This window comes from Danio rerio, chromosome 12, assembly GCF_049306965.1.
Source record: "Danio rerio strain Tuebingen ecotype United States chromosome 12, GRCz12tu, whole genome shotgun sequence".
Taxonomy (NCBI): domain Eukaryota; kingdom Metazoa; phylum Chordata; class Actinopteri; order Cypriniformes; family Danionidae; genus Danio; species Danio rerio.
Window position 1 is genome coordinate 51,517,501 of NC_133187.1, and position 17,500 is coordinate 51,535,000.

The 17,500-nt window shown below is 42.8% G+C and overlaps 2 protein-coding genes across 5 annotated transcripts in view; both read right to left on the reverse strand.

The window, feature by feature from the left end:
- LOC141376901 (non-selective voltage-gated ion channel VDAC2-like) overlaps positions 1–1,013 on the reverse strand; it is a 10,070-nt gene extending 9,057 nt beyond the window's left edge. For 2 of the 3 annotated variants that reach the window (XM_073919049.1, XM_073919050.1), the window contains exons 1-2: positions 762–830; positions 1–59 (exon numbers count right to left, since the gene is read on the reverse strand). The exon at positions 1–59 is cut by the window's left edge and continues 13 nt beyond it. In XM_073919049.1, the coding sequence (XP_073775150.1) occupies positions 1–54 (54 nt within the window). In that variant the 5' untranslated portion in view covers positions 55–59; positions 762–830. Of the gene's footprint in view, positions 60–761; positions 831–920 lie in introns of those variants that run through there. The other variant, XM_073919051.1, reaches the window with a different exon arrangement.
- Positions 1–17,500, reverse strand: part of zgc:175139 — a 28,934-nt gene that overhangs the window by 9,062 nt on the left and 2,372 nt on the right. Inside the window, 6 exon segments of one of the 2 annotated variants that reach the window (NM_001114902.1) lie at positions 7,698–8,082; positions 8,199–8,349; positions 8,550–8,667; positions 9,337–9,432; positions 9,733–9,991; positions 13,517–13,855. In NM_001114902.1, the coding sequence (NP_001108374.1) occupies positions 7,778–8,082; positions 8,199–8,349; positions 8,550–8,667; positions 9,337–9,432; positions 9,733–9,991; positions 13,517–13,817 (1,230 nt within the window). In that variant the 5' untranslated portion in view covers positions 13,818–13,855 and the 3' untranslated portion in view covers positions 7,698–7,777. 2 annotated transcript variants of the gene reach the window in all.

The following is a 17,500-nucleotide window of genomic DNA, read 5'->3' on the forward strand; positions in this document are numbered from 1 at the left end:
GAAGATGTCTTTTGCAGCTCTTCCGAGGTCTGCATACACTGGAGGAACCGACATTACTCCTGAAACAAACACACACACACACACACGCACACACACACAGTCACTTCAGGTGTGTTATTTCCTGATATCTCAGCAGCTCATCATCAGCTACTCCTCATGTTTTCCTCTAAGCTCATGATAAACCTGGGAAAGTTTGATATTAAATTATAATTCAGAATAATCATCACTGCTCATTTATTATGATTATTATATTCCCTCTGATATATAACACACACACACACACACACACACACACACTACACTACAGGTCAATCACACTCGCAATATCTCACATTTACTCGTATATCTCAAATGAATAATGAAGAACATCATAATCATTATTATTATTATTATTAAAGATGCAGTAATTTATGCAACAGTCCAGCACTTTAAGCAAACCAACACAAAAGGACAGTCTCATCTTTACCTTATACTGATATGACATTCTGTACATATATTACTGTACTCTAATCACATTAATACATTATAAAGTTTAATAATTGATGACATTGTAATGAAATATTAATCATCATCATCATCATCATCACTGCTGCTGCCGAGAATAATAACTGAAGTCTGTTTCCGACAACCCCTTCAGTAAAGCAGGACCAATCTTTATTAACGAACAACAACAACAACTGTCATGCTAATATACTGAGATGACCTCTGTACAGTTCACCAGCAGCAGCAGAGCAGCGGTTACCGGCGGTAGCGGCACTGACCGGGGATTATGCGCCGCGGTTTACCAGCGACTGACGGAGAATCCGCTTAGCTCTGATGCTAAAGCTGACAAACACAACACTGGAGCCGCTGCAAGACCCCTGAGCCAGCCCGGATATGCCTGAGCGAATATATAGTAAATATGTATGGGGGTCACCAACCCTGTTCCTGGAGATCATCCCATTCCCTCCAGTAGCTTTCAGCCCTGACCAAACACACCTGTCTGTAATGATCGAGTGCTGCTTCAGGCCTGAATTAATTAGTTCAGGTGTGTTTGATCAAGGTTGGATGTGATCTCCAGGAGCAGGGTTGGCGCCCGCTGGCCGACAGTCTGCATTCATACACTATTGAACATTAAAGTTAAATTAATAAAGCAAATGTTGTTCACTGTTGTGTCATTCTGAGAGGCCGATACTCAACTAATGCAGCTCTTATTATTGTAAAAGTCATTAATAGGCTAATAATCAAACACAATCATCATTTAGCTGTTTAATGTGTCGTTATTTACACAAATATTAGTTATTATTTTAAAATATGCTGATTTTGTGACACAATCATTCATCTTCCTTCAGCTTAATCCCAATATTCATCAGGGGTGACCACAGCAGAATGAACCACCAACTATTCCCGTGCATGTTTTATGTTTTACACAGCAGATGCCGTCCAGCTGCAACCCAGCACTGAGAAACACCCACGCACTCATTCACAATTCACAATTCATCATCAGTTTAGTTGATCAGTTCCCCTATAGCGCATGTGTTTGAACTGTGTGGAGCACCTGGAGGAAACCCACGCCAACACGGGGAGAACATGCAAACTCCACACAGAAACACCAACTGACCCAGCCGAGACTCAAACCAGAGACCTTCCTGCTGTGAGGCCACAGTGCTGACCACTGAGCCACCAAGTTGTGACAGCCTTAATAATCGAAACACATTTTTATTGTCAAATAAGATTCATAATAACAGGAATAAAGTCATAAAACAATTGTGGAAGATTCCCAAATAAATGAATATCTTACATCAGGAGCGTATGACCTGCAGCTCTCAAAACTGACTGATTATTACAACAGTTTTAATAATTACAGGCGGCGCGGTGGCGCAGTGGGCAGCACGATCGCTTCAACAGCACTCAGGTCTCTGGTTTGAGTCTCGGCTGGGTCAGTGTGTGTTTCTGTGTGGAGTTTGCATGTTCTCCCCGTGTTGGCATGGGTTTCCCCCATAGTCCACACACATGAATGAATGATTTCTAAATAAAAGCCAGACTGTGTCTGTAATGAATGTTTGTCTGTGTGACTTATTCAGGGACATTTTGCTTTGAAAGACGTCGTGCACATGGATGCATTAGCAGAGGCTTCACTCTACTGCTCCTATTCTGAGCACCGAATACAGTCATTTAATTATGTCTAGTGTTCATCTTATAGCGTGATCACGGAGTTAAATAAACATCAGTCTGGTCTGAGTTAATCTGGAGCTGAAGCACGGGATGCTGGAATAGGCCACCTCCGTGATGGTGTTATCTGGATATGGTCAGCTCTGTTATTCTCAGCCCTGTCACCGGTACAGTCAACTGTTTCTGTCAACTCTGCTCCACATCACATTTAAGCGTTATTTAGATCAGTTATTAGTTCAGTTGACCTGTGAAGAGATGATGCCAAGGACCTCCAGAGGTCTCCATAATCCTGGACAAGGCCGTATCCTGAGCAGCTGCTGTGGTGTTCATGGAGGAGTGGAGAGTGCGAGACTGATTCCTGTAAGACCCCAGTGACAGACGAGTCTCCGCATTAATCCTGAAGGGCCAGCCTGAACACCCGCCTACTCACTGGACGTCCAGCCTGCAGCTCCGCATGGCAAGTTTGGCCAGAGGAGAATGGTGGAGCCTAACTGAGCCTGGTTCCTCTCCAGGTTTCTCTCCTTCACTTTGGTCAGTTGGTGAAGGTTGTTCCTCCACTGTTCTGCTTGGTTTGGGTCTTGTGTTTCTGCTCATGGATGGATCTGCTCTTCAGTGTTTGGACTCTCAGCAGTGAAGATGAAAGCACACTGAACTGATCTGAACTGAACTGAACTGAGCTTCAGCTCTGAACACTGGACTGACTCCGCTTCAGTTCTCCAGAACTCCTGTGTTCATCTGCTGACACACACTCTGGAGAGGCGCTGGAGGAACACAGATCAACTGAACTGATGTAATGGACAGAAACTCCATCTCAGCAGCAGTGAGAGTCCACATCATAAAGCAGTGAGAAACTGGAGCGTTTATTTGGCCAAAGATCAAACCGTCTCCTCCAAAGCCCTGAACATGTGTCTGTGGTTCAGCAGTGATTCATTATTGAGTTCTGTACAAGAGGGAAACATAAGAACTGTACTCATCATCTCCATCACTGACTCCATGAGCTGGAGGATACACACAATTAAAAGAGCTGAAAGAGAAAACCTGCTCACATCAGGATAAAACACCATGACACATGCATGAAGACACGACACATGACCAGTCTTCTGCTCTTTATCATAAACCTCATTAAATAATAGCGAATCTGACAGCAGTGTTCATCTACACACACACACACACACACACACACACACACACACACACACACACACACACACACACACACACACACACACACACACACACACACAGAGCATTGGCAGCTGGAATGATGATGAGGAGGCTGAATATCCAGACTCACTCCAGAGTTTGGCGTTATTGGCTCTTCAGCACACTGATAATCATGGAGAAAGCCCACAGTGAAGACGACAACACGAGTGTGAATCTCACAAAACACAGACCATCATATAGAGGAGGAAACATGACAGCAACACTGCACACTTCTGCTGCTGACATACAAATAATGCAGAAGGATGATGATGAACACCGCATTACTGCACTCATATTAATCTGATCAGAATATCCTCTGACCATCACTAACAACAACAACAACAACAACAACAACAACAACAACAGTAATACACAGCTCAGAGAGAGAGAGAGAGAGAGAGAGAGAGAGAGAGAGAGAGAGAGAGAGAGAGAGAGAGAGAGAGAGAGAGAGAGAGAGAGAGAGAGAGAGAGAGAAAGAGAGAGAGAGAGAGAGAGAGAGAGAGAGAGAGAAAGAGAGAGAGAGAGAGAGAGAGAGAGAGAGAGAGAGAGAGAGAGAGTATTAAAAGATCTTAAACAACTCTTGATTTTTGTGTTTGAGTTTAAATTCTGTGAACTACTCTTCCACCCGAATATTAGGATTTTACTGCTTCATTTGTTATTTTTGTGCTTGAAATATCTAAAAAGTGTCATGCTATTACTCATTTTTAGACAACACAATACTAATAATTCAGAAGAGTTTAACTGAATATTTGGTTACAAAAATAATAACCATCACCTACTTTACAACTACTTATAAATCTTCTAACACTTCCAAATGACAACAGTATTTTTCATTGAGATCTGAAATGTCATTAGACCTTTACAAAATAAACAGATATTAGCAAACCAAATAAATAAAACATTTAATATACATAACAATGCATTATATATACCTAATAAATAAATGAAGAATTTTTAGCTGTTTTCCCCACAGCTCTCTCTCTCTCTCTCTCTCGCACACATTATACACTCACCGGCCACTTTATTAGGTACACCTCACTAGTACCGGGTCGGACCCCTTTTGCCTTCAGATCTGCCTTAATCCTTCATAGATTCAGCAAGCTACTGTAAATATTCCTCAGAGATTTTGCTCCATATTGTCATGATAGCATCACACAGTTGCTGCAGATTTGTCGGCTGCACATCCATGATGCCAATCTCCCGTTCCACCACATCCCAAAGCTGCTCTATTGGATTGAGCTCTGGTGACTGTGGAGGCCATTTGAGTACTGTGAACTCATCGTCATGTTCAAGACACCAGTCTGAGATGATTGAGCTTCATGACATGCTGCGTTATCCTGCTGGAAGTAGCCATCAGAAGATGGAGACACTGTGCTCATAAAGGGATGGACATGGTCAGCAGCAATACTCAGGTAGGCTGTGGCGTTGATGCTCAATTGGTACTAATGGACCCAAAGAAAATCTCCCCCACACCATTACACCACCACCACCAGCCTGAACCGCTGATACAAGGCAGGATGATCCATGCTTTCATGTTGTCTGAGCCGAGCATCTGAATGTGTGAGCAGAAATGGAGACTCATCAGAGCAGCAACGTTTCTCCAATCTTCTATTGTCCAGTTTTGGTGAGTCTGTGTGAATTGTAATATCTAAAAAAGGTTGAGTTATTTATTTAACTTAAAAATATTTGGTGCTTTGTTGGGTTATTTTGAATGTTATTGGGTTATTTATTAATAACTCAACCAGTTGGGTTAAAAATGTTGAATTTCAACAGTCAGCTGGTTTAACTGACAGAACAGCTGTATTAATATGCATGCGTTGTGTTGTTTTTGCGGTATAACGTTTACTTTAACACCGTTGTTTTCATCAAATGACCTCTCCGAGTCATGTTTTTATATCCGTTCACTAACACTCTTAATCTGATGATACAAACGCGCGCTTCACAGCTGATCTAAATACTGTTAAAGCGCTTTCTCTACCTCCGTGTTCATTTCTACAGTTTTTTAAGGAAATGATTCACATATTTGAGATATTAGTGGTTAAGCCACTATTTGGTAAATATTTGTTTAGATTAGATTCAACTTTCAGATTAGATTAAATTACCCAACAAATGAGTTATTTTGTAACCCAAATTGTATGGTTAAACTCAAATGTTAAAACAACCAATCATTGGGTTACCTGTTGGGTTATTATTAACCCAACTGTTTCAAGCGAGTCTGAACCAGTCTGGCCATTCTCCTCTGACCTCTGGCCTCATCATCAAGGCATTTGCACCCACAGAACTGCCGCTCACTGGATATTTCCTCTTTGTCGGAGCATTCTCTGTAAAGCCTAGAGATGGTTGTGCGTGAAAATCCCAGTAGATCAGCAGTTTCTGAAATACTCAGAGCAGCCCGTCTGGCAGCAACAACCATGCCACGATCAAAGTCTCTTAAATCCCCTTTCTTCCCCATTCTGATGCTCGCTCTGAACTGCAGCAGATCCTCTTCACCATGTCTACATGCCGACATGCAGTGAGCTGCTGCCATGTGATTGGCCGAGTAGACATTAATAAGCAGGTGTTCCTAATAAAGTGGCCAGCTTATATCACTATTATCATCATTATTGCTCTGTATAGCAGGGTAAATATGATCAGTCCATGTTTTGTGAGATGAACTCAACAGCTCTCCAACACAGTATACTGATCTCGTCACTCATACACACACACTAACACTGCCAACATGTATAAAAACAGCAAGAGCACATGGCATTAAGACCTACACGACACTGAACACAGCCTTCAGCTGCACACACAGCCGTCCGAGAGAGCTGCAGCAGGACATCATCTCAGTATTCACACTCAGACTGATCACATGAGAGATTCACAACGTCAACTATCTACTGTTACCAACACCTACACTGCAGAGCCTCTTAAAGAGACAGTACACCAAATCTACATCTACTCACTGTTCACTCAGCAGATCTCCACACAGCCACTGATCTCCACTGCATACTGAATACTGCTGAAGTCAATGGCTGTGCTTCTCCAGCATGCCTCAGACTATCTCCATGCGTGTTCATCAGGAGACACACACACACAGGTGATGAGTTACTAGTTCAAGATGATGATCAGTCCAGGGCAGCTTCACAGTAACTGAGAGACTACAGCACTGATGGTGTGTGTGTGTGTGTGTGTGTGTGTGTGTGTGTGTACTGTGTCTTTAAGAGGCCTGTATCTGTCCCTCAGCAGCAGAAGCCAGACTGTAGAGTCCAGATCTGCAGGACTCAGTCATACACACACGCACACACGCACACACACACACACACTACAGCGTCTGCATTACAAACGCTGGAGATGAAGAGATGGCACTGATGTGTTTCCTTCAGTTCAGACACATGCAGATAGCATGAATGAAGATTTACAGAACACACACACACACACGCACGCGCACACACACACTCCTGAGATCTTCATTTCTGCATTATTTACAGTCTCTGAAGATCAAACACTGACGATTCATATCTGGAGGAAAATACTGTGTGTGTGTGTGTGTGTGTGTTCTGGCCTCAGCCAGTCCAGTTCATAGAAATCAATCAGGAGTGTGTGCGTGTGTGTGTGTGTGTGTGTGTGTGTGTGTGTGTGTTCTGGCCTTAGCCAGTCCAGTTCATAGAAATCCTTCAGGAGTGTGTGTGTGTGTGTGTGTGTGTGTTTGGCCTCCTCCACATCATGGCACCTCAGGAGCACTCTGCATAGCCAGTGTGTGTGTAAGAGAGTGTGTGTGTGTGTGTGTGTATATATATATGTGTGTGTGTGTGTGTGTGTATAAATGTATTTATGGTCGTGTATGTTTTAGTGTGTGTGTGTGTGTGTGTGAAGTGTGTTTAGTGTGTGTATATTGTGTATATATGTGTGTTTATGTTTGTGTATTTTAATGTGTGTGTGTCTGTTTAGCGTGTATATATACGTGTAATGATTGGGTATGTTTAGTGTGTGTGTTGTGTAAGTGTGTGCGCATATATATATGTGTGTGTGTGTGTGTGTGTGTGTGTGTTTACATGTGTGTATATTTGTGTTTATGTTTGTGTATGTTTTAGTGGGTGTGTTTGTGTTTAGGGTGTGTGTGTGTGTGTATATATTCGTGTTTTTTCTGTGTGTGTGTGCGCGTGTTAAGTGCGAGTATGTTTATGTGTGTATTTGTGTTTATGTTTGTGTGTGTTTTAGTATGTATGTATGTGTGTGTGTGTGCGTACAGTGTGTTTAGTATGTGTAGAGTGTGTGTTTAGTATGTGATGTGTGTGTGTTTAGTGTGTGTGGATATGATTGTGTATATTTTACTGTGTGTATATGTTTGTGTTTTGTGTGAGTGTGTGTGCATATGTGTAGAGTGTATATGTGTTTAGTGTGTGTGTGTGTGTGTGTGTGTGTGTGTGTGTGTGTGTGTGTGTCAGCCGATGAGTCTCCTGAGCAGTGTGGGTCTCCTGAAGGGCCAGCAGTACTCGTTGGGCACGGGGCCGTTGACGTTACACTCGAAGAAGGAGAACATGGGGAACCAGATGCGCGCGCGGCGGCTCTGCTGGTACGCGCGTGTGTTGGCGAGTGTGTGGTAGTAGAGGAAGAGTCTGGTGGTGATGTAGAAGGCGATGAAGACGTCGATGGAATAATGCTCATGAGCCGCCAGGATGAAGAAGATCCCGAACAGATTCAACACCCACGACAGAGTGTGGATGAAGTTCCAGCTGCGCGGCGTGTCTGACAACACACACACACACACACACACACACACACACACACACACACACCATTTTAAAAATACAAATCAAAACATAAACAGAAAACTGTGTGTGTGTGTGCGTGTGTTCACCTACATTCAGTGACGAAAAAGTTGAGCATGGTGAGGACGACGGTGTGTCCGCTGAACATGTAGTCTCCACACGTCTGCACGCCAGTGAGAGTCATCCCAAACCCACTCCATATGGCCACTGCCCGCTGCAGCTTCGCCCACACGTCCCCGTATATCTGACACACACACACATGCACAGGCACACACACACATGCACACACACACACACACGCGCACACACACACAAACGCACAAGCACAAGTGTATTACTTCAGTGTGTTGATGGATTTCCAGGTGAAACTGAATATTGAGTAGGGGGCGGGGCTTTCATTTGTGCATCAATCACTCAAATATGTGCGTGTGTGTGTGTGTTCACCTTGCCAGTGCACTGCAGGTGTTGTCCGGGCACAGACAGAGACGTCACGAACATGGTAATACAGCGCAGCATGAAGACGGTGCCCATCAGACTGCAGAGCCGCCGCAGCAGAATAGACCTGCACACACACACACACACACACACACACACACACGATTATGAGGAGCTCTGTTTGTATTTTTGTGTGTGTGTACATGCATGTTACATGTATGTGTGTGTTGTGTGCATATGTGTGTGCATACACATGTTTGTGTGAATATATGTGTGTATGTGTTTGCGTGCGTGTGTGTGTGTGTGTGTGCTTGTTATAGGCATGTGTGTGTGCATGTTGTATGAATGTGTGTGCATACATGTTTGTGTGTGCGCATGTTGTATGGATGTGTGTGTGTTGTATGCATATGTGTGTGTGTGTGTTTTCATACATATGTGTGTGCATGTTGTATGCATGTGTGAGCATGTGTTTGTGTATGTGTGCATATGTGTGTGAGTCTAAGTGTGTGCATATATATGTGTGTGTGTGTGTGCGCATGTTGTATGCATGTGCGCGCATATGTGTCTGAGTTTGTGTGTGCATGTGTATGTGTGCATGTATATGTTTGTGTGAGTCTATATGCGTGTGTGTATGCTTGTTGTAGGCGTGTGTGTGCATATATATATGTGTTTGTGTGTATGTTGTACGGATGTGTGTGCGTGCAAATGTGTCTGTGTGTGTGCATGTTGTAGGCATGTAGGTGTGTGCATATATGTGCATGTGTGTGTGACCTGTGTGTGTGTGTGTGTGTGTTACCTGTGTTTATGCAGCAGCAGCACCAGCAGCCAGATGCAGCAGAGGATCACTCCACAGGCCTCAGCCATGGCGAAAGCCCAGGGGATTCTGGGAACACTGGAGGAAGAGCAGAGCCAGGTCAAAGGTCAGAAACAAAGCAAGCAAACACAAACACACTCACTCACACACACACAGACACACACACACACACACACACACACACACACACACACATACATACACACACACACACACAGACACAGACACAGACACAGACACAGACACACACACAGACACACAGACAGACACACAGACAGACACACAGACAGACACACAGACAGACACACAGACAGACACACACACACACACACACACACACACACACACAATAATAATGATGATGAAGATGGTACTGACCTGTCCAGGAAGATGTCGGGCAGCGGCGGGTACGTCCTCATGTCAGGCACACGCTCGTGGACGATCACCATGACGAATGAGGTGAAGCCGAAGACGAACGCCACGTAGACGGAGCTGAGGACGGTTTTCCAGACCTCAGGATCCAGACGCCGCATCTGCTTCTGCTTACCGTTACTGTACTGCAGATCCCCGCCGAGTGTGTCCAGCACAGAGTCACAGTCACGAGCGGAGTCACCGTTACACAACCAGTCCACACCGCCTGACAACACACACACACACACACACACACACACACACACACACACAATAGCCTACTGTAACGTCTGCAATTACATAAAGTAAATAAATGATCATATCTGAACACACACAGACCCTTACAGTCCCCGCTATGATAGTAATTACAGATAAACTCCACACAGAGACATTGAGTTGTTCAGAAACAGCAGGACATATAGGCCAGCGTCAGAGCAGAGCATCATCTGTGTGTGTGTGTGTGTGTGTGTGTGTGTGTGTGTGTGTGATCTGCAGCAGCACTTGGAGCCTCTGTAGTCCAGCAGCTGATGGTCAGAGCTCATCATGGCGGTGTGTTCATGGTTTGTTTGCTGAAAGTAGAGCGAGGCGATTAATGGAGAAGTGATGGAAATCGTCACTCAGAGACTGCTGTATACTCCATCTCATTTTCCAGGTCAATGTGTCTCAGTTCCTTTACTATCGCGTGTGGAGTCACATGATATATAGCTCGTATACCTGCGCACTTCTCAAAAACTGTAACTGCCCATCACACGACTGCGCGACACTGACGATGACTGCGCCAGATTTACCCTGAGATGTTCACTCACAGATGCTGCAGGTTTCCTTCAATCGTTTAAGATCAGGTAACGCACCCTTCATTCAGAACTCTCGTAATATGCGAGTGAGTGTGTTTACTGAACAAAACCTGAAAAAATCATCAAGAAATCAATAAATAATGCTTTATTAATCGTGATGGAGGTCAAATGTTCAGTTTATGGAGATCTTGATTTCAGGTCAGCTCTAGCTGGAGGAATCCTCGGCTTCTGTGTTCTGTTGCGCTTCACTCTCGCGTCGGTCCATGTCTGAATACATCAGGTGTCAGAAGCACTTCACGCACGCGCTATCATAATCAGCTCAACAAGTTCCTTATTTCAGATATAGACGTGTGCTGTGCTTCTAGTAAAACAGCAGCAGGACACGGCAGACTTTGACCTTCATGGCTTTGTGGCTTTCAGGCATATTATGGTGTAATGTCTCAGCTGTGTGTTTAAAACATGGCGCTTCCTTTGTGTTCATTCTCCTGCTTGTGTATGTGTGAGTGACGTTTTTTCTGTAAACCAATAGCGTTCAGCTGTGCGTCTAGCTCCGCCTTTTGGTTCTCTATTGTTGCGCTAGGTGCTCTTTCAAAAGTGTCTCCAAAAAGTGGTACGGCACGGTTCGCTTTTGGTACCTTTTGACAGTGGAAACAGCCATAAAAGCATACTGAACCGTACCCAGGGGCTCTGCAGGTGTGTTCAAATCAAATGTAAGGCTTTTTAAGACCCTTCTAAGATCATTATAAATGTAATTTTAGACTTATACAGGGCTAGGATTTCTTCTGTTTGCCTGGCTACTTCAGTAAATAGTTTTTGTAGTTCTGGAAGATCGTGTAAAGGGATGTGTTGCTTCAGTTTTTAATTTAATTTAATTTAATTTAGAGAATTTGTTGTGAAAAGCAGTTGAGAATCGTCTCTCTGTGCAGTAAAAATCTCAGACAGGAAAAATAAGATGTTTTGAGTAGGGCTGCTGCATTATGGGGGAAATCATAATCATGATTATTTTGCTCATAATTATAATCGCGATTATTCAAAACGATTACAGTTAAAGTCAAAATGATTCGGCCTCCTGTAAATTTATGATGACCGTTTATAAATATTCCCCAAATGATGTTGAACAGATTCAGGAGTTGTTCACAGTGTTTCCTCTAATATTTGTTCTGCTGGAGAAAGTCTGATTTGTTTTATTTTGGCTAGAATAAAAGCAGGTTTAAATGTTTTGAAATGTAAAGGTCAATATTATTAGCCCCCATAAGCTATATATATTTTTGATTGTCTGCAGAAGAAACTACTGATATACAATGACTTGCCTAATTACCCTAACCTTTGAATCAAACTCTAATCTGAATGATTGTATTTTGAAGAATATCTAGTCTAATATTATGTGCTGTCATCATGGTGAAGAGAAAAGAAGTCAGTTATTAGAGATGAGTTATTATCACTATTATGTTTGGAAAATGGGTTGAAGAAATAATCTTTCCAGTAAACAGAAATTGTGGGGAAAAGAGTCGCTAATAATTCAGGAGGGCTAATAATTCTGACTTCAGCTGTATGCAGTTATTTTCCTCCTGTAAATAAGGACAGGGAAATAAATACAATAGAATAAAGAGATGAAACAAACGTGAGCATCTTCACTGTCAGAAACACACTGCAGCTGCAGCAGTCCTCCAGTCAGGAGCAGTGAGGGACTTTCTCCTGTTGTTGTTTGATCAATGATAAAAGCAGCAGGATTATTGCGCGCTGCGCTTTAATGGTTTCTCCTTCACGTGTCTTTTGATTCTCAACTCGTTTGTTTAATACACAAATAAGGATTAATATGAATAATCACTGAACACCGCGCTCTGACACACTTTTGCCCATTAAAGCGCTCACATTAAGATGACTTTAGATGTGTGTGTGCTCTGCTCGTCTCTGAGGTGTGTGAATGAGACCGCATGCTGCGCGTGTACGCCGCGGACTCATTCGCGCTTTTGAAAACATGAATGATTGTAATGTACATCAGTGAACGATGCGCAGTGAAACTGAGCTCTGCAGCGCAACACGTGTACAAGCGGAAGAGGGCGGTATATGATGCAATAATCCTTTATCTCCATTAATAGTTTTCATAATTGTTAGAAGCCAAAATGGAAACCGGATTTTCGATTAATTGCACAGCCCTAGCTTTGAGATGGATTTGTTATTGAGTGTTGGCCAGATTGGGTAGCTTTACTTGGACATATGGGAATTAAGACCCGTTTAAAATGATTTAAGACCCACAACACAATATTTCAGTGAGTTTAACACTTTTTAAAGCCTAAAATGTAGTTTTTGATATTTAAGACTTTTTAAGACCACACAGACACCCTGTGTGCCGTACCGTACCGCTCAGTGGAAACGCTCCATTAGAGAGCAACCTACCTCCAGAACATCGGATCTCCCAGGTCATAAAATCTGCCTTCTTTAATCTGAGCAATATCTTCAAATAAGTTATGAAGAATGCTCTCACTCTCAGAAGAAGCTAGATCATGATGTTATGAGCTCTATATTAGATGACTGTAATGCTCTTGGCTGGTGGTCCAGCATCCTCTATTAATAACCTTCAGTCAGTGAAGCTGCAGCTCCAGCAGATATGTCCCGCATCTCCCAGTGTTCTCCTGCTGTTCAGTTCTGTATTGATCATCAATTATTGCTGCTTCCCTGTAAAGCTGTAAATAACCCAGCTCCTGCTTATCTGACCAGCTTCTGTCTCGCTACAACCCCACCCGCTCTTCAAGATCTGTAAACTCAGGCCTTCTGAATAGCAGAGTCCACTAAAGGAGGTTGAGTCTTCTCATGTATGGCTCCTGAAGTCTAGAATAGCCTCCTGATAATGTCTGACACACTCTCCCAGCTCAACACTAGATTAGAGACCTTTTTAGTAAGCATACACACACTGCATCACTTTGTGTGTGTGTGTGTGTGTGTGTGTGTGTGCTGACCTGCTCCGCCCTGTGCAGTGTGTGTGTCCAGCCCCAGCTCCTCCAGCACGTCGCTGTTCTTCTTCTGCAGTTTTCGGAGCGACAGCATCAGCCGTTTGATGTCTCCCAGCACCTTGAGCTCCAGCGGCGGCGAGCGCAGGTCATATTCGCTCAGCGCCAGCAGGCTGCGTCCGTCCAGACGGTGCTTATTACACAGCAGGTCCACGTACTCGCAGAAGCCCTCCTCGCGCAGCCAGCGGCCCACATGCTTCGGGCTCCAGTGCCGCACGCTGGGCTGAAGCTGCAGATCCCGCTCCCGCATCACCAACAGCACTGCAGACAGCACACAGCGGGACAAACCTAAACACACACACACACATGTTTGTTTTTGTGAAAAGTGGGGACATTACATAGGTTTCCATTCATTTTATACAGTCCAAACCGTATATTGTATTGCCCCCACCCCACCCCACCCCTAAACCCAACCATCACAGCAGACTGTGTGCAGCTTTACTCTCTGATTAAACTCATCCGGTGGGATTTAGAAGCATTTTGAGAAATGAAGACGTCACCAATGTCCTCATATTTCACCTGCTTTTAGTAATACCGGTGTCATACCCATGTCATTATACAGATCTGTGTCCTGATATGTCACAAAAACACGTACACACACACACAGAGAGAGTAATAATTACAGGAGATTTGCTGTAATCTCAAATGAAGGAAACTAAATGTGAACACAATCAGCTGTTAAACTCAGGAAGCGTGTAGCATTGCTGTAATCTCACTAAGACACCTTGTGGCCAATCAAATGCTGCACGAATATTAATGATCCCGAGTGTTGCATCACAGTCAGTGTTTTGCTTTAATTGGGGTATTTTTCTGTAGTCTTTTTCTCAAATGAGATTAAATTTCTATACACTGAACTTTTTCTATTCAGCTAAGCTAATCTCAACTGAAGATGAAGGGAGGGCGTGGCATATAGTAGTTCCTCCCTTTAAAAAAGAATGGGCGGGGCATGTCAGATACTCGAGACCATTTGATTGGTCAGAAGGTTAGACGAGAAACTGAAGTATGAGGAGGCAAAATCAAACAATCCTGCAAACTCTAGATGTTTATATTGTCTCTGTTTTGGAGACACTAGATTACAGATATCCTTGAGACTCACAGACTGATAGTGACATCTAAACATTTGAATTTCAAAGCATTTCAGTAATACATCAGCCCAAAATTATCCTTACTCTTCCTCAAGATCATTTACTGACACCAAAGACAAGACAAACTACTGAAACCCAGCCTCATTTACATATCAGCGCATATTCAAAAGAGAGCTCATTTACATATCATCAAATATTCAAGAGCTCATTTACATACAAATGCCTTACATCAGCTAAAACCGCATCAAGTTAAAGGGTTAGTTCACCCAAAAATAAAACTGTACTCCTGTATTCCTCTCCCTTCACCTTTTCCCCAATCAGAAGAGTCGTGTGAAAATCAATAACTGACGAGTAAATGACTCTCCTAACCCCTGCGACACCATTATACTCTGACTACACTTCACCTGCAGAGGTGTACATGACCACAGATGCTGATACTCTAGTGCAGGAGTCACCAAATTTGTTCCTGGAGGGCCGGTGTCCTGCAGATTTGAGCTCCAACCCTAATCAAACACACCTGAACAAGCTGATCAAGCTCTTACCAGGTATACTTGAAACAATCAGCCAGGTGTGTTGAGGCAAGTTGGAGCTAAACCCTGCAGGGGACTGAGATTGGTGACCCTGCTCTAGTAAATCAGGCAGATTTACACTAACAGAGCTCTGAGTGGTGTTGAAGCAGAGTGTCAGCATCACTGCTTCTTCTCCTGAGCTCTGAGCTCTGGCCTGTAAAACATCCTTCATTAATGATCAGCCTGAGTAAGCAGAATCTGATCAGCATTTCAGACCATCACAGGGCAAAAAGCTAACAATATTTTGGAATAACCATTGGATTTTTTCACTTGCCCGATTAAAATTCAAATTGTTTTTTTCCTCAACCATTTCCCAGAGATGGGTTGCAGCTGGAAGGGCATCCGCTGTGTAAAACTTGCTGGATAAGTTGGCGGTTCATTGCGCTGTGGTGACCCCGGATTAATAAAGGGACTAAGCCGACAAGAAAATGAATGAATGAATATTTCTCAACCACATGTTTTAAATAATGTCAAAACAAGCAAACTCTAGTTATCTGCATACATATTTTATTAGCACAAGCTTTCTTTAAAAAAGGCGAGTTTTAAAAGCTAAAATAACAACATGCATGTACAACATTGATGTAATATTTTCAGAATTCTGAGGTCTAAATCAAGAGTAATATTCATTTTGAGGGTCACTACCTTTAACTTCTAGATTATTGTAAAATGCTTTATTTGGTGTCATTTATTTAATCGACACTCACAATAAAATACTAATCTAAAAGTCTTCTGAAAATCAAACCAAAACAGAATATTTCTCACAAATGCAATGCAGCATACACAATATTAAATTACAGACCATCAGAATGACTCCGTTTTAAAAGCTTTACTACATTACTGCACCATTTTATGCATAAAAGCATGAAAACATGGAGAACTTTGAAACAAATCTTATAGAAAGGAAGACAATCAAACCATATTGTTAAATATAATGTCATTTTGTTAAAGGTTTCTCAGATGGATGTGTTGGTTGTACTGATTGGCTTTAGCTTTACATGGATAATAAATGAATATGATGACCTGTGTAAATGCATTTAAGACCCACAGCAGCATATTTTGGATATTTTTCTGCTGCCGATACTGAAGCTGAAAAACAAGTAAATAAACACTCTTAGACATACCTCAGGAACGGTATAGCAGACAATCTTGCCGATTTAAAACCTTTTCCAAACCGTGGTATACCTTGAAAACGGCTATCATCCCATGCCTACTGCTGAGGAACATCTCACTCGCACTCAATCTCAAACGCAGAAGAAGAAAAACCCCAAATGCCCAAAAATCTGACAAGCACAGGAGGAAACGGAGAGACAGAAGCTGAGAAGGGTTTGAGAAACATCTTGTCCTGTTGCTGATCTGGATTCAGAAACACTCTCGTCCCTCTGGACACTGTGAAGCAACAGATGCTGCTAACACACACACACACACACGCGCGCACACACACGCGCACACACGCGCACACACACACGCACACACACACGCACACACACACGCACACACACACACACACACACACACACACACACACACACACACACACACACACACACACGCGCACACACACACGCGCACAAACACACACACACACGCGCGCGCACACACACACACACACACACACACACACAGTCAGTCTTTCGAAAGCCTCCAGAAACACACACACACACACACACACACACACACACACACACACACACACACACACACACACACTTTCCCCCAGTGCGTCAGTCTCTTTCTGTACTGATCTCGTCCTCCATGACTTTACTAGTAATGAAAAAATAATTATAAATAAATATGAATATAAGTAATATTAATAGAACACCGTGTCAATTCTTCTGCATTGTATGGAGGATTCTGTATGCTCTGGATAATTACCAATAATGTTTTTAATAATTATTATCATTTGTTATTGTTATGAACAATAATGCTGCATATTGAATAAATTAACCAAATCATGAAAACCTGCACGTTACTGGCAAAGACACACACCTGAAGACACACCTGAACACATCTGCATCTTTGCAAATGTTAAACAAATAAACAGCAAAAACAGTATTCAAATCTCAGAAAATCACCTTCGAGGATCTACAAACAAATGTCAGCTGCTTTTACATGGCTGGAATAATAATAACCGATATTAATAATAATTAATAATAAGCTAATGCTGCGTTTTTGATAAATGAATGAAAGCATTTTATACAGACACACAGCACTACATGCAGACAGAGAAACAGCTCATCATGCAAACGTTTTGCCATTACACATACAAAAATATTAATAGA